Raw genomic sequence first — 25,248 nt, forward strand, 5'->3', positions numbered from 1 at the left:
ATCATAAATTATGTATATAGAAATATTTATCATTTAAATAATGAACACGTGACTTTAAATGGCGTTCCAGATTGTTGGTCTTTTGTTACTTCCTATGTTTCCCATGTTAACCATGTGGTCACTGGACTACTTGCTGCTGTAGTGAGATTTAGCTCTTGATACATACAATTTACATGTATGACATTTGTCAGGTGTGAATCTCGTCCATACAACTGAGCAGCTCTGGGGTTAAGGGCCTTGTTCAGGTACCCAGTAGAGGCAGCATGGTGTGGTTGGGATTTGAACTCATGACCTTCGGATACAAAATCCAATTCCTTAACCTTTAATCTACCACCCCCTTTATTGCTATCTAAAGAGAGTGATACAGCAGCACATTAATCTTTTAGTCTGTTTGACCTTTGCACTTCTTCATCCATCTATCATAATTTTTTTTTTAATGTTGTGTCATCAACTAGTCTTCTCACATGTAGATCACTAACCTGCAACTCAGCATCATGTAACTGCCCGACATTCTGAGACTTTGAGTGCAGTGTTTTCACAAACATCTCCTCAATCACATTAATATGACAGTGGTTGAGGCTCTGGGTTACTGATCTGAAGGTCGGAGATTCAAGCCCTGGCATCACGAAGCTGCCACTCTTGGGGCCCTTAAGCAAGGCCCTTAAACCTCTGTGCTCTAGGGGTGCTGTATCATGTCTGACTCTGCACTCTGACCCCAGCTTCCTAACACCTTTGAGATATGTGGAAAATGTTTTTTTTAACTGTGCTGTAACTTTCTTTCTTTCTTTCTTTCTTTCTTTCTTTCTTTCTTTCTTTCTTTCTTTCTTTCTTTCTTTCTTTCTTTCTACAACAGTGAAAAAGTAAGAGACAAACCTATGTTTATCAGTCTTGCTTGAGACTTTGGGCCAGTTCTTTCCCTTAAACCCCTCTGTAATAACTCTTACCAGGTCCCCCCGTGACCTCAGAGAGGCACATCTTCTCCCAGCTCCTACAGGAATAATGGAATCACAGCACCAAGCAACGAAACGGCTCAGGAGTCACTTGATGCATCACAAACATTTCGATACAAACATATTTGATAGTTTTTTAAAAAAGAATATTTCATGTGAAGTCACATGTTTTAAAATTTGCAAGTCCTTGAAACATGTTCGAACGTGGCGATTTCGCAATAACCAAATAACATCTGTGGACAAGGTCAGCAGTAATATTCAGCCAAGCATTTAAACAATGCATATTAATGCGTTTGATATCAACCGGCGTGTTAAAGAAACTCTTCCTCACACCGGTACAACCAGCCTGAACTGTTGGGTCCATGATGCCTGATTCTAATCCTTACATCTACACGTCACAACAGTTTTCAGGATTCATATGCGCAGGTGAATTCATTTCTGATTCAAACAGAACAAACAAGCCGAAAGAACATTTTGAAGAAAAAATGAAAAAGAAAAAGGTATAAAGCGAATAAAGTTTTTGAATATTTATGCAGAAACAATTATAGACTGTTTCTTTTTCACAGAAAGTCACACAGAAAGTGTTTTGAATCAGTGACGAGGGAATTTACAAGAACCTTACTTGCATTAAAAAAAAGTGAGTAAGGACATTGTAAGAATAATAAAAAAAACATGGGATGGTAGCTGTTTATCTACACAGTTTATACTCTCTGTATATTTCATACTGTACTGAATGATTGTTGAATGAGTATTGTATTGTATTTGACTGTATATTTATTGTATTGTATTGTCTAATAGCAGTGCAGTAAATGCATTAAGATTTGTGATTTTGTTTCAATAACGTGTTGTCCATATAATGCATGTGAAGCGTTTGAAGACACCTAGTCCTTCGTGGTTTTTGAGACACATGCATGTTCCTTATGTTTTTATACGACAAACTATTTAAAGGTTAAAAACACACAACAATTGGACAGTGAATGAGTGAAAGAAAGTCCAAATGGGACATTTTTGTCTCTAACAGAACAACTTGTGTAAGACGAAGAACAGGAGAGAAGATGTGATCAGACCCCTCACCCCCACACATTGCGGTGGAAGCTTAATGGTTTGAGGTTGTTTTGGAGCAGGGAAGGTTGGAGACTTATTCTGGAAAGTGAAAGGAATCCTGAACCAACATGGCAACCATTCCATACTTCAACACCATTCAATTCCGTCTGGACTGCGGCTCATTGGAACCGAATTCACCGTACGACAAGACGATGAGCCGAAGCGACGAATACGTCCAAACTCTGTAAGAGTTATTTAGAGAGCAAAGAGTCATCTGAAGTGACGTCTTTCATGAAATCACTGCCCAGTCACTGCACCTAAATCCTATTGTACTGCTCTGGGATGAAGGTGGATCACAAAGACATCTCCAACTAGTGAAGAACAGCAAAATATTTCAGCTGAATGTTTGGAGAAACACAGTGTCTGGATGCTAAGAGTGTGTAAAGCTGTTCTTTATACTAATTATATAAAAAATTAAGTGGAAAATCTGTACATCAATATATTTTGTTTAGACAAAGTAATTTGTCATATTGTTACATTACCGAGTTTGTTGCATAGAAGAAAAAGGAACATGCATGTCTGTAAAAACCATAAAAGACGAGGTGTTTCCAGACAGGCACTGTACGTTTATACTTAACTTCAGGAAGACTAGTTACTTACCAGTTAAATTTCCCACCGAAATGTACACGGGGCAGTATTTTTCCTGTCCAGCAGGAGGCGGTATGTGCATTAAGGATAAATGATTCACATTTAGAATCAGGATCAGAATTTATGATTTCTGTTTATTAAAAATTAATAATAATTAAAACGTTTCATCATATTTTTTTAAAACATTGATGGTGGTATGAATTAAATAAAGACCAAATCTTAAAAAAAAAAGTTATTTTGTTATATCAAAATAATCCATACCATTGGAATGTAATAAGACAGAAATAAAGAGGACAGTAGTGCTGATTCTGTGATTATATTAATGCATTATATTAATATATTCATATATACCATTCTGCTGATGTATTATCATTTCTAAGTAACGGCTCATTCGACTGGATTTATATGGTGCATTTGACAGAGGAACAAAAACCTCAAAAATGGCAACAGATCAAAAACTGTGTTGTTAATCAACAAAAAAATGTGTATTAAATTCAGATCACAGCACCACCCCTGCTGGACCCTTAAACAAAGCTCCCCACCCTCAACTGCTCAACTGTGTAAAACAAAATAAGATTATTGTAAGTCGCTCTGGATTGGGGACGTCTACCAAATGCCATAAATGTAGTGTCATTCAAAGAACAATGCTTTTATTGTTGATGACATCTCAGATTTCTTTCAAAACTTCAAGAGCAAAAAAATTGAGACTATTTGGATGAAAGACAGTTTATACAGCTTCTATAATGAGCTGACTTGTCGCACAGATGTTTCACAACATGAAATATATGAAATGTAACTATAAACAGTTAAAAATTACACTACATCAATCATGTATAAATTCAGAAATGTAATCATTAGCAAATTGCTGTTGAGGGGAAAAAAAAATCAGGATATGGTGTAATTGGGAAACAATCATGTTTTGGTTGCTGAAAGTAACTGTGCCCTGTGTCGGGCCACATTCCACCTTATCACTGATTATTTTCCTCTAACAAAACACCCCACAGATGTTTAATGGTGTAATACGAACAGTAATGAACTGAGTGATTAAAGCAAAAACGTCAAATTCAACATGGACTGGGAAAGAAAGGACAGTTTGTGTCCCACAGTCCCAAGAATGGACATGTTTAGTCTTCGCAGAAACAGTAATGATAAACAACCAATCAAAACAATTTTACGATGTTTTATAGTCTTTATTCATCAGTTTTATTCTTCAGGATTAGAAACATTTACCTTCAAAGTCACATCATTACCTCACACACTGTACTGTTTAACAGATACGTTAATGAAGTGTGTAGAAGGTGAGGACGATGAGCAGACCATGAGGATGAGATTCGTGTAAAGAAACTCTCATTTTCACGGGTTCTTTGGAGGCTCTTCGATTATTTAGAGCAGGGGTCACCAACGTGGGCTCCAGGTAGCCCGCAATGACCACATGAGTAGCCTTCTCTAAAAATAGCTGTTTCCTACTTTGTTAAATCATTGTTGATAATTATTGTGAGAAATCATTAACATGATCAGTGTCTTCACATAGATGAATATTATTAATTATTAATAATAACATATAATAAAAGGTAAATTAAGGAAATGTGTTTTTTCAGATCAAACTGAAAACTGTGTGTATCAAACTGGGAGCCCTTCACATTAATCAGTACCCAAGAAGTAGCTCTTAGTTTCAAAAAGGTTGCTGACCCCCTGATCTAGAGGTTCCCCAAAAATGGTAAAAAGTGGAAGAGCAAATAAAGAAATGATAAGGGTTCTAGCTTTGAGCTTTTATCCTGAAGGCAGCTATACATTTATATTTTCCAAGAAAAGTCTGTGTCTCCGCAAAATTTTCGATTTTTTAAAAATGATGCTTCCATTAGGAATTATTAGAATTGCACTTCTTTTAGCAAATATTCAACATTTAGTGGAGCATTTCTGCCACAAGGTACTTGGTAAAAGTCACATTCTTTTGAAATTTTTTATTTTTTTTTGTCTAATTTGCGCAAAACCGTTCAGCATTCCTGCAGAGCTGATAAACACGACTCAAGAGTTTATAAACTCAAGAACTTATAGTCATATGTATACAGTAGGTTACAGTCTGTTACACTCTTCAGGGAAATTTGTACTGTGTGAATCCTCCATCATTTATACATTCTAAAGAAATCAGAAAGAAGGACACAATATTACAAATTTCCAACACTACTATTGTGCAAATGTGTGAAGTGTTTGAAGACCTTCAAGTGCTGCAGAGGTAAATTGGATGTTGCTACTTACAGGTTTGAAACAGTGTAGATATGTTCACTCTTATGTTGTTGATGACATTAGGAACCATTTGTGTATCAAAAACCTTCGCACTAAAGCTTCAAGAAACAATTGTCAAACGGTGGTAATGATATCTTAGATCTTCTTAGATCATTCAAGAATCAGGAGCCTTCAACCTGCTTTGTTTCTTTGGGTACTGAACTGAAACAGAAGATTCCTGAAGGAGCTTTGAGCTCTCTGTACTGCTCCCAGTCACACTCCAAACTAGTGCCCTAAAGGGTTCTTTGGTTTGGTCCTCTGAGGTGACTCTTGAACGTTTCTGGTTCAAAACTTGTTTTCAGAAAGCTAGAACCATTAACTGTCCAAACAGCTTCTGAGAAAGCGTCTTTAAAAAATGTGAACGCATATTGCACAGATCTTATTCATGTTCACGCTTACTTTGTCCCTCTGAGAAAAGTTTCCCATCTGAGGTTTTCTTTTCCAAATAGACCCCTTTTTGAGGATGAAAACCCCCTTTAACTGATTTTTCCTTCTAAGAGGTTGAGAACTGTAACATATTTTGTGGTGTTTTGTGGATGTCGCTTTTCAGCAGAAGTGTATTCTACGTTTATTCAAATTAGATCAGCCACCGAATGGAAAAAATATCTTTAAGAAAAAAGAAAGAGTGGGATTTTTGACACTTTTTTTGCACTTTTTAATCAGATCTTTCTAGCAAGCAGACTTTTATTTCCATGTGTACAAAACATATTTGCCAAACTTTAATTTTAAGGTTTTGGCTATGAGTAACAGCAAATCAGACCCAAACCACAGAACTTTCATAGTGAAGAACATCTGTTCATCAAGATATTTCTAGCTTTCAGTTTCTCCAGTGAAACATCAAATCAAATCAAAGGTTTATTTATATATAACCTTTTATAACAAGCTGTAAACAAAGTGCTTAACAATAAAAGTACTTATAAAAAATAAATAGAACATTCATAAACAAGTATAAGACAAGAAACACAAAACATAACATACTGTAATAATTAAAAGTCACATTGTTTATATACTGTATATTTATTTATTTATTTATTTATATATATATATATATATATATATATATATATATATATATATATATATATATATATATATATGTATATACCCACACACATACACACACACACACACACACACACTACAGAAAATGTATTTCTAGGCTGCTGTGCTGGTGTGTGTTAAAGCGGCTCCTTTAAGGACAAACACTCCCTTAATACCACCTTCTCTCTCTCTCTCTCTCTCTCTCTCTCTCTCTCTCTCTCTCTCTCTCTCTGTCCCGCTGTCCAGCTCGGAGACACGACACTGAATTAAAGCTGGGCGACTCTCCTCGGACAGCATGGGGATTTTATCCGACTTGTGAACGCGTCTGGAATAAACGCAGCACCATTTTTGGAACATCTTCACCATCAGCGTGGACTCTTTGGTTTCTTGTCGCTTTTCTTGTTGCGTTAAAAAACCGAGAGGAAGAAGAAGGAAAGCAAAAAAGGAAAGATAAGGTGGCACTCTTGGCATTTCAAAAAAAAAAAAGAACGAGCAGGAGTGTGTCGGAGGATTGACAATGCGGCTGGAGTGTGTGAGCAGCGCCTGAGTTTCGGAGGACTGACTCCCTGATGCGGTGTGAGTCCCGGCGGCTCCGTGGTTCCGCACAGCCGCCCTCGGCGCGCCCAAAGCCGGCCTCGGCGTGATCGGGGGACTCGGTGCTGCGCCGCCACCTCCATCTCCACCTCCACCTCCAGTACCTTCTTCTTCCTCCTTTTCATCCTCATCCTCCTTCACCTCCTCTTCATGGCGCAGCGGGTGCGTAAACCAGTAACGGGAAACAAGTGGTTTTTATACTGTTGGGGTTCAGTGGAAGTCTGAATTTCTGAAGAATATCAATATTCATGGAGGACTTTCCTGGTTATCACTTTCCAAAAATAAAAATGGTGGAATTGATGATTATTTTTGTTTTGGTTTTGGTTTTTATTTGGCGCCACAATCAACTAAATACCTGTAAAGGTGTTTATAACTAATTTTACTTCTAAATCATTTGGTTATTTTCATGTGGGCAAGAATTCAAAACAGACAAACCAAAAAAACTAAATTCTTTATAGGAAAAAAACCCAATATGTATTGATCTGGCGCTCATTAGACATTTGACAAATTGTTTATTTCAGTTCCATCTGATGCCACAGATGATTTTTTTTACTCACGTGAATTGACAAGAGATACAAATCTATATAAATATGTCTAAATAATAGCAACAATAATAATAATAATAATAAAGTGTGTGTGTGTGTGTGTGTGTGTGTGTGTGTGCATGTGTGAGTGTGTGCACGCGCAGGCACGTGTGTGTGTGTGTGTGTGTGTGTGTGTGTTTTCTCCGAGAAGACTTGAGACGTGGCCCATTTCCGTAGGTACGAATTTGAATCCAGGCTCAAGGACAATATTTGCAAAGTAAATTCTAACAATCGTTTCCAAAAATTTAGCCAGGAATAAAAAAAAAAAGCAAGATTCAGGATATCAAGAATTCATCATTCCTTGCATTCTTTTACCTAGTAGTATTTACACTATTAGTGGACACGCTTAACGATTTAAACACAGCTAATGAAGGCTACACACACACACACACACACACACACACACACACACGCTTTCATTTTGGTCATACATTATAATTTTGTTGATGGTTCCATGCAATAATTTTATTTATTGGTTGATTTTATTTAATTTAGTTTATTTTATTTACTATATATATATATATATTTGAAACACAGGTTTTTCTTATTACTTTCAATTATGTAAACAAACGCAGAAATTCTTAGCAAAAGCCTACAATTTAACCCCAATCATCATTATCCTTATCAGATTGTAGGAAATTTGGGAATATTGGATATTAGGATATGTAGGATATGGATCAGATTTGTGGTTGATCTTAAAACACGCACTAATGAAAACCGACAACACGCTTCGTAATAAATCCTGAAGCTGGATATTTATTTTGTATAATTTTTTGGTCGCGGTTTTGAAAACAGTGTTTAAATTTTTTTGGGGAACAGAAATGATCCATACTGTCATGTGTGTTAAAAAAATTAAAACAAATGAAATAAAAAATATCTGGGAACAGGAATGTAATGGGTTTTAATGGGTATGTAGATGATTATGAATAATTACTGTGGTTCATATGTTATAGCTATTGTTTTAATGTGTTTTGAAACCGTATTTCAGTTTGTGCTGCATTTTGTGAATTGAATGTTTCAGATATAATTCTGTGTGTGTGTGTGTGTGTGTGTGTGTGTGTGTATATGTGTGTGTGTGTTCAGTACGAGGATCTGGTGCATTACGGAGGGGACGGACTCGGGATCCCGGGCCCAGCGGTCTACGGTGAGCCTCACGCGGCGGCGCGCGCCGTGCACGCGGTTCACGGGGCTCCCGGTCCCACGGCGGCCGCCGCCGCCGCCGCCCTGCACGCGCACCACTATCAGCTGTCGGCCGCTCCCGGCGTGGGCTCGGCTGTTAACGACGCGCTAAAACGCGACAAAGACGCCATTTATGGGTACGTGTCCTCCTTTTATGGCTCTAAAGATACTAAAACGCGGCCCTCGCCTATAACGGAGAAACACCGAGGAGCCCGAATCATGAGCAAGAAATGAGAAATGAGAGCTATTATTCAGATATTTTATTATTTTACTCAATAAACAATAAACTTGCAAGAGAAGATATATATATACACACACACACACACACACACACACACACACACACACACACACGTATATGTATGTTATGTAATTATAATCGTTAAGACAATTTTTTTTCCACGAGTCTGCAAAAAAGTCACATTGACACAAATAGTTCGTACTTTCACTCAAATGTACTATTCCTCATTTTTTATACGTAAATAATTTACTCGTTTTTCCCCCTGACACGTTTATTGGCCCCACTTTAAACACACGTGAACGCGACACGCCGAAATTCGTCTTAACTTGTGTTTACGCCGAAATTATTCTCATCACATATGAAAAAAAAACAATGATCACGTGTGTGTTTTCCCCCAAATGTAAACAATTCATAAACATGTTTATTGTGTGTTCCCAATATCTCAGAACTGAGAAAATACATTTTCGACTTATTTTTGGTGAAACAAACAAACAAACAAACAAACAGACAAATAATAAAACAAACAAAAAAACAACAAATAAGTATAGAAGAACTAAGGAGGGAAACCTAAACGAATTTATAAAATAAAGCGAGAAAACACTATAAAACATGATGCTTTATATAAACTACATCAACTATGCAGCAGCTGATTTTGTATCGAGGACATAATGCAAACAAACAAACAAACAAACTGGACTTTTCCTAATATGGATTTTTTTATTTGATTTGCTCAGTAACTAAAAACGGATTTAATAAAATAAAAATAAAAATAAAACACACACACACACACACACACACACACACACACACACACACACACACTAAACAGTTCACGGTCTATAATTTCGAGGTGTAAAACGCCGATAAACACTAAAGATCATTGGCTGTGTTCCAAACCGCACACTGAAGCAACCCATTAAAGCTATTAACGCTATCCAAAAGTGGTAACCATCCTAGGTAACCATGGTAACCAGTGGTTTGTGGGGGTTTATCACGTTGTGCAAGTTTGTGATTTGGGACACAGCCAGAGTTTTTTCCCTTTGACGTTTTTTTATGGGCTTGTTGGGAAATTGTCTGAGACTCGCACTATTAGTCTGTAAATAATGACTTGCTGGTGAACAGGTTTCTGGGGACATAGCCAGTGGAGTCTCCGCGCTAATGAGGACACAATTCATTAAATATCTCTTTATTTAATCGCTTTTTAATTTGACCTTAACAAGCTATTTTCCCTTCAGGTTGATATGTTTTGAATTGTGTTGTTCCAAATAGTGTATATTCAACAGCACGACTCAAACAAGCTCGAAATTATTGCAACCATTTAAGTTAGGTGCATTTTTTTGTTTGTTTTATTTATTTTTATTTTATTTTTTGGGGGGGAGTTGTTTTTAATGTATTTATATTTTTTATTTATATTGTATTTATTTCTATATTTAATTTAAAAAAAAGTGAAATAGAAAGGTATGTCTAGCTGTTCAATTGTTTTCTTTTTTTTTTTTTTGTTTGTAAAAAAATAAAATAAAAATGCACATCCTGCGAATATTTCTTCCTCCTGTTTCTCTTGACTTTGTAGTTGTGTTAGTTAACGCACGCACATCTTTCTGTTTATTGTTTTTATTTGTTTGCTCGTTTGTTTATTTGTTCATTTATATATCATACATTTTAAACTTTGCGCAAATAAGTAAAACATTCAATTGTTTTTTTTGTTGACGTCTGACAGTGAGTGTGTTGGTATTTTTTATGTTTTATATTTGGACATGGAAGAGGTCTAGAATGAATGAATTAAAGAATTTCAGCTTATTTTTTTAGGATTTTATAATAATGTCTGTTTTTATATAACACTTTCAAAAAGTTAAAAATTTATTTAGAATTCATGACTTAATTAAAAAAAAAAAAAAAAAACACACACACATGCGTCTGTAGTATTTTTGCTCCTCATTGTTTGTTGTTTTATTGTTTTTTTTCTCTCTTTCTTGTCTTGAATGCAGACACCCGCTGTTTCCTCTGCTTGCACTGGTTTTTGAGAAATGTGAATTAGCGACGTGTACTCCGAGAGAGAGCGGCCTGGCGGCTGATGTCTGCTCATCCGCGTCCTTCGATGAGGACATTACCGTGTTTTCAAAACAGGTCCCACTTTCCCACCTGCAACACTGCACCCCTTCAATCCCCTCTAATGAGTCATGAATCAGCGCAGTGCCATTTAAACTGGAGCCCGACTGAGCATGCGCAAATATTAATTACGCAATAGTTTAGTACAAATATATTAATCATACTTATTATCATGATTATTATGATTATTATTTGTGTAGTTATAATTATTATGATATTTCCATTCTAGATAAGGACAGAAAAGCCGTTCTTCGCGCCCAATCCAGACTTGGATAACCTGGTAGGATGAGTATTTGCACACCATTGCAATCTCTATAATAATAATAATTGAAAAAAAAAAAATAATAATTATCATTAATAAGAGTAATCAAGTTTTTTTTTGCATTTCTCAGATGGTGCAAGCCATACAAGTGCTCCGATTTCATCTACTAGAATTAGAAAAGGTGAGTTTCCATTGTTGTTATATTCCATTTGTTGCATTTTTTTTTTTTGTCATTTTTGCGTATTTTGTTTTATTTCCCCCCCCCCTCCCCACCAGAGATCCGGTTTACTCTCACGTGTGTGATTTCTTCATCAATTCATATCTACATCACATCACACATGAATTATATGACGTGACGCACTGAAATGAATCTTCACGTGTTTTCCACGCTGGAAAAAAACCCAGACAAACATGAAAAGGGGTTCAAAGAATGATCACGTGTTTGTTTGTTTGTTTGTTTTTAACGCAGGTCCACGAGCTTTGCGATAATTTCTGTCATCGGTATATCAGTTGTCTGAAAGGAAAGATGCCCATGGACCTGGTGGTGGATGACAGAGAAGGATCTTCCAAATCCGACAGTGAGGAATTCAGTCGGACCTCCGGCGGTACCGCAGATCAAGTCAGTCTTTTATTATTATTATTATTATTATTATTATTATTATTATTATTATTATTATTATTATTTTTTTTTTTTACAATCTTTACAAATCCGCACACTTACAGTATAATCCGCATTTATATCACCCCGGTTTATATTTCACCTGAACGCGGAATCAATTCGTTTTGCCCAATAAACATTGAATTGTCGGTATATTTAAACGCCTGTTCAAAGGTGTCGATAATCGGCTTGTGCGCATGCGCGCGGACTGTTCATTTTACATATCAGCTACAAAGAAAGTTTGTATTCTGTGCACTTATCGAATCAGCAAGTCTGTCTCAGGTAGTGTAATGCAAACATTTCTTTTATTCTATAAATGCATGTCAAGTATTGAACATTTGCTAGAGAGGCCCATATAAGCAAATCCCCCCAAAACAAGACTAAACAAAGCGATATCAGAGGTTACATGAGGTTCTAAACAGATGTGAATGAGGTGTACAAACAGTCTAGGCGAACAAATACACAATGCACAGATGTTTTTGAGATTTATGCTGTACAGAGAGTGAAAGAATGGGTCAGAATAAAACAACGCTTTTAAAACTCAATACAAAATGCGTTATTTTGTACAATTTTATTTCTTTATCGTATTTTCTTTTTGTTTGATACACAATAAGAACTGAACTCCAGCTCTTGTTTCCTTAAAATTGATATATATATAATAGAATCACTGCAAGTCTGTGTTTTCAAAAACACCAAATCGACAACAGGCAAAAACACCAACATCAATACAGACATGAACAACATAAAAAAATAAAAATAAAAATAAAATTATATATATATATATATATATATATATATATATATATATATATATATATATATATACTCATTAGTGTTTATTTGATAGTTCTTTATTGGTTCACTGGATAATGAATGGTTCTGATCCTCTTCAAAAACTGAAGAACGATCCGTTGTAAGGTTCTGCATGAAGAACCCTTTGCTATGAGTCTCAATATTGTGAAGTGGATCGCCAGATATTTACTGTATTTGATATATTTCTACAAGCCACAATTGTCATGCTTGAAGATATGTGACCGTGATTTGGTTCTTAGACATAGAAAATTATTATTATTAGTTTGGAATAATAATAATTTTCTATGTCTAAGAACCAAATCACGGTCACATATCTTCAAGTATGACACTTTACAGTGCCAAGCAATATTATTGGTGCCTTTGTTAAATAGGAGAAGAAGGCTATGAAAAGTCTTGACTTGACAAAAAGTCTGCTCTCATTGATATAAAACAATTACAAACACATAATATATCTTTTAATATTTAAAGTTCTGAGATTGGAAACACTGTACCAGGAAACCCAGTGCAGCCTTTGCTATTCTTCTTAAATGACAGCCATTTATTCAGTTACATTCGAATACCAATAGTACTTCCATCCTACATCCTGATGGTATACTGTTTGCTTCTTCAGTACAACTTCAAAGTGATAACAATGTTTCGGGAACCCTACAGAAACGACAGCGTCATAGCCCCACGTGAACGCACCGATAAAGGTTACACGGACATCCGAGCTCGGTTTATTTCTGAAAGCAGGCTCGAGCGGCCTCGCGCTCGGCTCGCACTCTGCGTTCTGCAAAGGGGGACGTTTTGCTCTGGGTCGTATACAGTTTACAGAAGGTTTATCCACCGCAGCTGTTCCGAGGTCAGCATGGAGTTTGATGTTTTATGAAGGTCTGGGGCTGGAAAAGCACGACAATGACGCAGAGAAGGAATCGGTGTTTATGTGCAAGTCGAACGTTATTACCCAACAATCATGTTCTCTATTGGGGCTGAGTTTAAAAAACATCCTGCTTTTTTTTTGGGGGTTGTATGTATAAAAGATCCGATGTGGGTCTGGCTTCAAAGGCTCATGGGATCGTGTTGTTTCTGAATGAAGCCACATGTTTGCATTTCTGTGTTTGCTTTGCATATGAAGGAAAAGCTGGTGTGTTAAATGAGCTTTCAGATTTGCTTGGATGGGCTTTTCTTTCTCTCTCTCTTTCTCTCTCTCTCTCTCTCTCTCTCTCTCTCTCTCTCTCTCTCTCTTTCTAACTTGTTTTCTGTGCATGTGTGCTTCCCTTTGCATATTGCATATGTGTATGCACCTATTCACCTTTCGTGTTAACTGTAGGAGGAATTACTGTGGAAGTTGTAGGCTGGTGATTGGTTATGTTACGTACTTAGAAAACATGTAATTAAATACTTGAAATTCTCCACATTGGTTTTTGACAGTGAATAAAAAACAAGCTCAGTTACAGCCTTAGAGCATCACACCTCCAGGGTTCCTGGTTTGTTCCTGAGCTCATGTTACTGTCTGTTTGGGGTTTCACATGCTCCTCTTATCCTTGTGGGTTTCCTCTCTGGTTTCTTTCCTCCTTTCAAAATGTACCTGCATAGGTGGATTGGGACTCTTGCCCCAAGGTGTGAATGAAATGAAAGTGTGTGTGTGTGTGTGTGTGTGTGTGTGTGTGTGTGTATGATGGATTGGCCTTCTATCCCTCTCTCAGCACTCAGTGTTCCCGGGATGGACTCCAGATCTACCATGACCCTAACCATAAAAATCATCTGCAGTAACACAGCAATCCAGATGAAGCTAAGAGTGCAAATACTTTACACTTAGCAGAAAATGTACACATTGTACCCTATGTAGTGAGCATATATAGTGAATAGGTGGCCATTTTGGATTTGGGATGATACTAAGATGGTGGACTATATGCTTGATGGACAGCTTAGAAACTGTAGAATCATACTAAATGTCCATAACGATAGAGCTTAAATTATAAGACATAAAACATTTTTAATAAAATAGCAAATGTCGCTTTTTGAATGCTCAGTAAACACCAATAGTCAGAACGCTGATGATGAAATGCAGTGTTTAGTAGAAACGCTGCCCTAAAAAGATTTAGCCAAAAATCTGTCATTCCTTTTGAACGATCAAGTGTCCGAACGTCCGTTTCCTTTAGAGATCTTCTCAGTTGCTTTGGAGCATTTCACTCTAATCATCCTTAATATTTGCGAACCAGTAAGTGCATTTCTCAAAGCAATTTGTACAAACAACAATTTTTTGCAAAAGCCTGAAATTTTCTTAAAATCCTAAGTTCATCTCTCAAAAGTAGGTATTTGTGTCAATGAACATCTCATTACCATCAGAAGTCCTTTTTTTCATTGTTATTAAACAAGATCGTCCTCATGTTGTCAGTATGACCGTGCACTGTTTCAGTATTCATGATGGTTTGGATTACAGTGATTGAAAATACACAAGCTGGAGTTTCTTCTGTATGATTTTTAATGCTGTATATTGATTGGTGATTGGTGATTGAGTGACAGGATTCACACTTTTTACTTTGGATACTTTGGATCGGAAGGTCACAAGTTCAAATCCCACCACCACCACCAAGCAGCCACTGCTGGGCCCTTGAGCAAGGCCCTTAACCCTCCCCTGCTCAGTTGTAAGTTTCTATGGATAAGGGCGTCTGCCAAAAAATCCAAAAACATCCTTTACTTAAGTAGAAGTACAGATACTCATGTTTTCAAATACTCAGGTAAAAGTAGATTTTTCACTCAAGTTAAAGTAAAGAAGTTTGGGCTCTGACATGTACTTAAATAAAAAAATACCGTATTTTCCGGACTATAAGCCGCTACTTTTTTCCCACGTTTTAAACCCCGCGGCTTAAACAGCGAAGCGGCTAATTTATGGATTTTTCCTTGGTTTTTCCCGGTTTCACAAACTTCAAGCTAAAAAACTGAACCCCATAACATTAGACCAATGAAATTTCCAAATGGAAACGAAAAACTTTCTTGGTAGGCTACTGTTTAGATACAAGACGTTGTAACGCGTTGAGTCTGGGTGAAGGGAGAGCTCGCTAACTCCAGTTGCAACAGAAATCATATAAGCACAGACAGCTTTCCAAAACTCGTGCTTTTTTATTTTTCTTGGCAACAGCGTTAAGTGTTAGTCAAAGAAACTTAGAAATGAGCATCAGAAAATAATAAGGACATATTCCTCGGTCTTGCACACATGCAGTAATACCGGAAAAATGCGGCGGCAGGCTATTCCCAAAATACCGCTATGCTCCTAAAGGAAGCGCAACATATTTCACACGTTACATCGTGTAATAGACACTGTCTTTCGTTAAAGCCTGTGTAAAGTTCATTAGTTTCAGTGTAGACACCTGTGACTTATAGACAGGTGCGGCTTATTTATGTTTCAAATAGAAATCTTTGTAAAATTTAGTGGGTGTGGCTTATATATGGCTCTTTATAGTCCGGAAATTACGGTAGTCATTACTACTACCTGTTTTAGTGTCACGCTGGAACTGAACCTCACATCATATTAATATATTAATACAGAAGAATTTCAAATGTTGTTCTCTAATAAATGTATCCAGGCTGAACATCCACCATGTAGAACACAAGCCAAGAAAAGATGACGATGATCATGTGATCAGGAATGCGTCTGTTCTCACTCATGTTTACATCACTGACTCCCTCTGTCTCATCTACGTTAACCCCAGACTTCATGTGGTCTTCTTTCCTGCTCACTGTGAGCTTCATAAACTAGTCTGCGGTGTGTGAGAGACAGGAAATGATGCACCATTAGAAAAAGATTGAAAAAGATGACAAGAAACAGGCTGATGGGGTGAAAACGACACAATGAAAAGAAAAAATATCGATCACGTCAACATATAGATTAAAACTAATGTAAAGTAAGTAAAGTAGTGGAAAGTACAGATATTTATGTAAAAAAAAAGTAGAGTGAAAGTAAAAAGTGAAAAATAAATAGTGAACTCAATGATTAATACCAGAACAATCTACTTAAGTACAGTAACAAAGTAGTTCTACTTCATTACTTCCCTCCTCTGCTTTTATTACAGTATGTGCACTACAAGTGACTACATGATGTGCAGGTTGAACAAGTAGTTTTGAGAATTTCATTTCTGATCTGAGAAACGCTCCAAACCAACTGAGAACAACCATAAGCTTAAATGCTTCTGATGATGAGACAAAGAGACAAAATATATGATCAAAATGAAGAAGTTTAGCAATTTAAGTAACTGGGAGGTAATTGAAGTTTACGTGAGATGATCCCGACCAGCCACTTGACTCTCATAACAGCACTGTATGGTTCTTATTTTTTTAGAAAAAAGATCAAAGTGGAATGCACAAAGTCAAAACAGAGATGCTCTTGCTGCCACACACATTCATTCCCAACCGCAAATAACGCTAGGGTCTGTCCAATAAAAATAGGTTTTTCTCAGCGAGAAACACAAATGAAAGAACTTTGGCTCGCACCATTTCTACCTCCACCCACTAGCTTTATTTTGTTACTTGTAGTACACTGGGGTGAATGAGACCCAAATTTATTATTATGCAGTATCCTCACAGTGCAACTTATGCGGTAGGGAAAATAAAGACGTACTTATTGATGTGCATGATAAAGAACTTGTCTCCGTTATCAAAAGTTAAGACGCCCCCAGATGGTGGTGGATCATGATCACCTTTATTGTGATAGATGATAGTCAGTTCCTTTTCTTGGGCTGTTTTCACCTTTGTGTGTCTTGAACTCTATCACCCCCCTCTTACCCCACCTCGATATGTTCTAGGCACGTTCTAGCCATGTGTGTGGGTGTGTGTGTGTGTGTGTGTGTGTGTGCATGAAAACTAAGCATGTGTTCTATATTATCTCTTACAGCATGAGTCTGGTATGCAGTTTCATACTGAAATGGACCAAATCATATATCACCAATATATCTAATACTCAGTAGTCTTTCTCTCTTTCTTTCTCCCTCTCTCTCTCTTTCTCACTGTGTCTCTCTTTCTCTCTTGCTCAAGATGTGTTGGAGGGAAGATGACTCCGTCTCCGTTCACTCCACCGAAGGTCCGGCACCCTGTGGCGGGCTTTCTAGTTCTCTCAACGGAGACAACAGTAGTGAACATGGTATCACACACACACACACACACACACACACACACACACACACACACTCATAGTGGCTGTCATATTAGCATGAGTATTTGTGAAGTGTGCACCGTGTGCCAAGTGAAACAGAGCTGCTGAGGTTTTGTCATCTCTTGCATAGGTTTACACTTTAGCACCACCCTGGGGGTCCACTACTGCTACGTACTACTTCTAATACTAGTACTACTACTACAACCCACACACACACACACACACACACACACACACACACACACGCGCGTGCGCGCTCGCATACCCACGAATACATTTGGGAATCAAGAAAGATATTTTTGATATTTACTAAAGCTTGTGTGTGTGTGTGTGTGTGTGTGTGTGTGTGTGTGTGTGTGTGTGTGTGTGTTTTAGTCAGGAAATGGTGCGTGGTGGATCGAAAGAGAGTCTGGTCTTTGCTATTCAACCCTGCGCATTAAACCATGGCCAATAAAAAACAGCATACACACTTCCCTAAAGCATTCATGTGCGTGCAAATGTGCGTGTGTGTGTGTGTGTGTGTGTGTGTGTGTGTGTGTGTGTGTGTGTGTGTGTGTGTGCGCATCCTCACAGCTGTTTGGCCGCCTCTGTCAGAATAACATGTTTCCTTAGTTGAGAAAGAAAGATCATGTGTTAAGTCAAATTTATACTTTTTTTTTCTTTGGGGTTGGGGGGATAGGGGGGTTAGTTCCTGCTCTGTGTTTCCATTGCACTGAAGGAACCACAAAGAAGGAGAGTTGATGCAAGCAAACGGTATCTTGCTTGTATTTGGTTAAACATCAGTGGACAGAAGCTGAATTTCTTAAAAATGCTCTTAAATTCAGGTCAAAATATGCGCAGTGTAGAAATGTTCCCAAAGTTCTTGAGTTCCTGAAAAGGTTTTTGGGCTCCTGTTAATGTTTCTGCAGTGTAAAGCCATTATCAAAAGGTGTCCAAATTTAGAAACACCTCTATGTATCTCAGCCCCTCCCACTAACACATTATTACTGACATTTGGCACAGTAAGCCCCACCCCCATAGTAGATACCGGTCCATAAAAAGTCTGGAGCAGGTTCTAACCGTTTTCCAGAAACCTCCAGCAGAAGCAAAATTAAAGTTCCAGTGTCCCTGAAAAAAGATTCTAAAAAGATATCTACAGTGTTCATGCACCTGAAGCTGCTTGAGTTGCTGAAATAGTTCTTTGGTTTCTCCTAACACATCGATAGAGTAAATGTGCCGTGGGTTCTCACGTTGCTGAAAAGAAAAATTGGAAATTTTCTTCCTGTGAAAATATACTTCACTGAAAAATACCTGGTTTGCTATCAATGGAAACACCCTTAAAGTCCCTAAAAAGGTTCCTGGTTTCCTGATAAAAGTTCCTGCAGTGGAAAAATCACTTTACAAATGTCTAAACATGATTAAGTCGATACGAGTTTTCCTCACATCAACAACAACCCGTGAGACAGTCCAGATCCCGGTCTTTAATTTGAACCAATACAGGAACATCCAAGTGGCCAGGTTTCCTCTCCAGAGGAAGTGAGGTTCCTGCACAAGTGGAACAGTCAAGAGAAGCTTTCCACTGTCTTCCATTCACTTCGAGTCATCTTTGAAAAGAAAAAGGTACATGTCTTGTCATCTGGAACTCATCCACTTCTGGAGACAGTAAACACTTTATTATTTGAACCACAAGCTTGACAATCAGTTCATTGTTTCAAAATAACCATGTGTTCACACTAGCTAGGGGCAAGCCGATGATGTCACCGCAGGTTTGTCTCGTAGTGAAGCGACCACTATCGGTGTGTCTTGTGGGCGGGGCTTATTTGACTTTGATTTGATTTTGTATGATAAGAACTAGTGGAAGATATTTCGCGCAGTGGTTTGATTCGGTTTGAATCTGAAATGAAACCGCTACAAAACGATTCAGTTCATATGACAATGATTCGATATTTGACGATAAGACAGAATCTGCTTAAATATGATTTGACGCATATGACAATGATACAACTAAACAACTATATATATATATATATATATATATATATATATATATATATATATATATATATATATATATAAATGACTCAACACATTCTGACCAATCAGAATCAAGAATGAGTTATACAAAGCTATAGTTACATATTGTCCCTCGTAACAAATGAAAATGGTTTAGTAAATAGTCCCACCTCCTGCTTGTCAATTCAGGATGATGCCTTTCATTACTGCACTGCTAATGCAAGCTAAGTAGCTAGCTGGATTTGTTCAGTTGCAAAAAGTAAAAGAAAAAAATAAACCGCATAATACAGATTTAAGCTAACAGTTATAGCGAAGAAAACATACAGTATCTTTGTCCTCTGTACGAAAATGACCTCTGTCCTTTTCTCCACCAAGAAGCAAAAGATTAGATGCAAAAGATGCATTCAAGTGCAAACCTCAAATCAGTGCTAAGAGGCTAAAAGGTTAGCGTAGATGAGGGTTAGCAATATTAATTGCGCATCTCTAATGAATGGAATGATCTCACAGGCGCCACAAGGCAGTTTTGTGTGTGTGTGTGTATGTGTGTGTGTGTGTGTGTGTGTGTGTGTGTGTGTGTGTGTGCGTGTGTGTATGTGTAAGAGCTCCTTGGCCAGATGGGCTCAGTGTAAATACACATAACTCCACAAATAAACTGTAGCAGCACAAACCATGTTTTAGAGCATGGTGTTTGTCACACACACACACACACACACACACTCTCTCTCTCTCTCTCTCTCTTGCTCACTAGTGTGTATGAGTGTTTGATGTGTCCATACATGTCAGACTATGTGTGTTTGTGTGTTCAATAGTCATGATGTGACTTTCCTGATGATCGCAAATGCTAACTGTATTGCTAATGGAGCAGTGTAGGCAGTACCTCATAGCTCAAAGTTGGGTTTTTTGCTACCTTGGCATGAATAAGGTTATATAGATATATAGATTTATTTATACATTTATAGATATAAATCTATATTAGGGACGAATGTATTACCTCAGAGCTAAATTCACCTCCACAAGGTCCACGATATGATCTCTCAAATCAGAAACGTCTAAAGTTTACCTCGCTAGTTGTAGTAAATGTGAATGAAAAGGATTTTTAAAATGACTTGAGTGCTTGATTGAGGTAACACAGTCGACCCAAATACAAACCTACATCATCTGTCAAAACAGTTTAAGTGGACATAATTATTACAAAAAAAACAAGTCTCTAAGCTTCCAGGCACAGATTCAAAATGTTATGTTAGCTACTTTAGTTAATGTTATCGTACATTATTTAGATTTCTACCCTCTATTATATTTATCCATTTTTGCTTTGAAAAAAAACCCTGCTAATTAACACTCGGATACTGGCACTTCACTTTCAAATGCTAGCTAGTTTGCCAGCTGTGAGCTAGTTGAGTAACTAGTTGAGTCGCTTTTATAGCATGACATGATTTTGGAATTTTATATATATATATATATATATATATATATATATATATATATATATATATATATATATATATATATATATATATATATATATATATATATATATATATATATATATATATATATATATATATATATATAATGTTACCTCACCGCTAAATGCACAGCAGAAGGTGCTAGTATAGCTAATTTAGGTTATACTACAACATTTTTTTATTTTTATGATCTAATTTGACATATGCTTGCTGTTAAAATACACAATGCTAATCACACCTCTTTTTTTCAGGTCTAGCTAGTTCACTAGCACTTAGCTAGCTGTCTTTGTTAGAAGGGATGACTGGAAGAGAGAGTGACATTTGTAATTATTAAGAGACATTTTTTAACTTATTTTGAACATTTTTACATTTGGAATCTGTGGCTGAACCTTTAGCTAAAGCTCATCTCTATTTAGATTTTATTTTGTAAATTGTGAGGTGTTACAAAAATAAATGAATAATTTAAGGTCAATCGATGTATAACGTCAATGTCAACATTAATGTCCCACTTATATTAGTAATTCTGATATAAAAAGTGAAAGATTTTACACATGAATTTATTGCCAGAAGAAGTTTATTTAACTTCTATTTTACAACCACTATATGAACACACTAGTGTATTTATATACTTTGTGTATTTGTAGAAAGGTTATTTATGGGTTTCAACAACAGGTGACCTTTTGGACCATGGTGCTGCTTCTCCAAGCACGGGGGATGATGACGAGACGGACAAGGACAGGAGGAACAACAAAAAACGAGGGATATTTCCTAAAGTGGCCACAAACATCATGCGAGCATGGCTGTTCCAGCACCTAACAGTAGGAACCAATAATTTACTCTTTTGGGGGGGTTGTTGCATTAAAAAAATTGCCATAATGATTTATAGTAGAGATGCCCAAAATATTGCATATGAACTATCAAAACTCGAGCTTGATTGCGGGCTGTAGTCTGAAAATATATGTTTTATTATGCCAAAAATTATGTAAAAATTAAAGCCATTGTTCCTCTCATTTATGATTAAATATAAAAAAAAAAATGACATAGAAATATAAATAATGACTCAGCATTTTAAGTTCTAGCTCAGTGAAGTTTATAGTACAAACAAATGCAATTAAATTTATTTTACAATACAGAGCAGAACTTACAGCTTTTTTCAGTGACCTCTACTGAGAGACATAAATTTCTCCAAATTTTTTTCCAAATAGCATTTCTTCCATTTGTCTTTTCCTTTTTTAATATATGGCATGGTGGGTAAAAACAAAGGTCACCACCGGCCAACTTTGGTTCTCTGACCCTAGTTTGGGCGTCTATGATTTATAGGAATGATATATCCAGGGTATGCAGGTCTCTGTTTAGAGAGGTTTAAGGAGGAGTGTAAGAATTTATTTCACTGTTTGAGTAAATCATGGGCCTCCTAAAGGACAACATTCCACAGCAGCCATTACACATACCTCAGTTTATTCTCAAATGAGTTTAAAACAGGTATCACAGAGGCAGTTAGATAGAAAGATTAAACACTATAAAGATATTATAGTGTTCTGGCCAGTGTCTTAAAAAAGCGTGCAGTTCTGTACAGTACATTTATTAGTACATTACTGTTTAACCTGAAGTGCTGGAGCGATCGGTTTACAGTCACTTTAAAGGGCTGTGTTACATTAAGGGCTCGCAGACACGAGTATAAACACACAACGCAAGACCAAAGACACCACAACTTACACACCTTAAAGAATAACCTTATCAAAAAATATAAACAGTACAATCTTATATTTCTCATTATACAATTAATACAATTACAATTAACATTATTTTATCATCTATTATTTGGGACTGGTTTTCTCAAATGAGTTTCTAGTATATGGAAAGTCTACACACTGATTATAATCATAATAATAATAAGATTTTACAGTTATATTATCATAATATTTAATATATTATTATGTTTCCAATGCATCTCTAAATAATGGGGACAAAAACACAAACAATGTGTTGCACAATAGTTTGATTTCATACTTGCACACCTTGCATGTAATATATTTGTAATTTTGTAATGTACTTACTACATTTAATAGAGCATCAAAAAGTAAAGTATTTATCCAATACTAAAACTTTTAAAAAGTTCTTTACCTATTTTATTTATTTATTTATTTATTTATTTTACACACTTTTTTTTAATACCACCTTGTACCAAATAGACAAGAATCATACTTAAAATATTAAACTCCATCTACATACCTGGATCACACAAATTGGACAAACAGGAAAAAGTTCTCATATGAAACTTACAATATAGAGTAAAATAAAAAACAATCGTCATAAGCTTTTCAGAAAGAAATAAGCTTTTCAACTTATTTCTTGTAGCATTTCTCCAAATCTGAATTGATTATTTTGAGCTATGAAACATTACAGCTAATGAATATTTTGGAATAGACTACGACATATAGTGTTTTATACAAATTTAAGCAAATTTCAACATACGTTTTTTAAAACTCTACAGAACTGTACATTATATGTACAGTACATTTTAATGTACAGTACATTTAACTGTACATTATATGGAAAACTATTATTTTAGTCCAAATATGATGTTGCATTGATAATATTTTAAAAATTATATTGTAAAACATTATGTACTGTGACAAAGTAGGAGAAATGATACCAAATTCAACCCTTTCCAAAACAATTAATTTTCTTTTTCAGTCAGTTGTCAAGCTTCAAAAGAATAATACATGGAAAAAATGACAAATGTATCTAAAAAACTTTGAACAAACCTGATTATGTTTCTAGCAAAACTTGAATCACCAAATGCATTAGAATTTTTTATTTATTTAACTTTCAACAGCTACACAGTTGGAAAGAGTCTGGTTTTTTTTTTGTGTGTGTTAAACAAGAACACCATTATGTTTAGAAATTGTTAGTGTCAAAGTATTAAAAACAGGAAAACATTTATGTATGTCATAATAATGTAAAGAAAAATCTACTGTATATTTAAAAAGAAAAAGAAAAAAAGGTTTTAGTGAGAACTTTCATTGAAAATTCGTTCCAAATGCAAACCTGAAGAACCGACTTATAATAACCGAGAAAACTAAAAAGTATCAACTCTATTTAAATAGATTTTCTCAGCTTGCCTTGTTGATCTATGACTGTAAAATAATATAATTTTTGTAAAAATTATATTATATTTTTCTATTGATTTTGAAAAACAAAACAAATTCTGATTGTGAAAGCATATAGCTCTGTCTGTCTCCCTGTACCCTTTCTATAGCTATTTAACGTCAACATACACACACACACACACACACACACACACACACACACACACACACACACACACACACACATATGGGCTGCACTGCACTCTGTGTTGGGTAATTAGCGTGTAATTTGCCGCCCTCCTGTTAGCAGATGTGCAGCAGTGTGTGTTAAGCCTCCAGCAGCAGTGTTTGGGAACAGCGCTGGCATTCGGCTCTCATTTCATATCTCACTAATCAAACACATGCCCCCAATGACACGTGTCCTCTTTTCACATGCGGCAGCGGCTGATAAAACGTCATGCCACATTTTCATTAATTTATTTACGATTTTAGATGCGACAGAACAGAAGCAGGGTTCAGGACACATGCTGTAGCGTAACGCAGGCTACTCGCTCATGACTTCATCCTCTGTGTCCATGATGGGCTTTAATTCATTGTAATAAAGTAGCACATAGTACATGGCATGAACACCTATAAAAGCGTGCTGCAAACCGCCTGAACGTCAGACACGTGGACAAACTGTGTCCGTGTTCCTCAAAGCTTGTTAAAGGTCAGCGGTCATGGATGGCGTGGATGAATCCTTCAGCCGTCCGGCTGCTCGTATCTCGCAGGGTCGCCCGCAGAGAACGCGTACGCAACAGCAGCAGAGCCATCCGGAAAGAAAGAAACTGGATTAATGAACTGAGTAAGAAAGAAAGAAAGAAAGAAAGAAAGAAAGAAAGAAAGAAAGAAAGAAAGAAAGAAGGAGCACGTTGCATTGTGAGGACCTACTAAATGGTGACCAAGGACATTTTTTTAGAAAAATTCAGTCACTGCTAAGATATTTAAATATTCCCTCACACATTTACATGCACACACACACACACACACACACACACAGGTTGATCTTTGCTTTATGAGGACAGTCCATTGAAATAATCATCAATGCAGCTACACATAAATGTAACATTATTAAATTTTTTAATAATTTTTTTTAGAAAATGAGCAATTGTTTTTAAAAGAAAAAGC

At 36.4% G+C, this 25,248-nt stretch overlaps 1 protein-coding gene across 2 annotated transcripts in view; it reads left to right on the forward strand.

Annotated features, from left to right (window-relative positions):
- The first annotated feature begins 6,207 nt into the window (after positions 1–6,207).
- Positions 6,208–25,248, forward strand: part of meis1a (Meis homeobox 1 a) — a 36,319-nt gene continuing 17,278 nt past the window's right edge. For both annotated transcript variants that reach the window (XM_046837239.1, XM_046837240.1), the window contains exons 1-8: positions 6,208–6,722; positions 8,228–8,460; positions 10,550–10,688; positions 10,900–10,950; positions 11,063–11,113; positions 11,402–11,551; positions 17,414–17,519; positions 21,662–21,807. In XM_046837239.1, coding sequence (XP_046693195.1) covers positions 6,711–6,722; positions 8,228–8,460; positions 10,550–10,688; positions 10,900–10,950; positions 11,063–11,113; positions 11,402–11,551; positions 17,414–17,519; positions 21,662–21,807 — 888 coding nt within the window. In that variant the 5' untranslated portion in view covers positions 6,208–6,710. The remainder of the gene's footprint in view (positions 6,723–8,227; positions 8,461–10,549; positions 10,689–10,899; positions 10,951–11,062; positions 11,114–11,401; positions 11,552–17,413; positions 17,520–21,661; positions 21,808–25,248) is intronic.

This window comes from Silurus meridionalis, chromosome 24 (genome assembly GCF_014805685.1).
Source record: "Silurus meridionalis isolate SWU-2019-XX chromosome 24, ASM1480568v1, whole genome shotgun sequence".
Lineage (NCBI taxonomy): Eukaryota > Metazoa > Chordata > Actinopteri > Siluriformes > Siluridae > Silurus > Silurus meridionalis.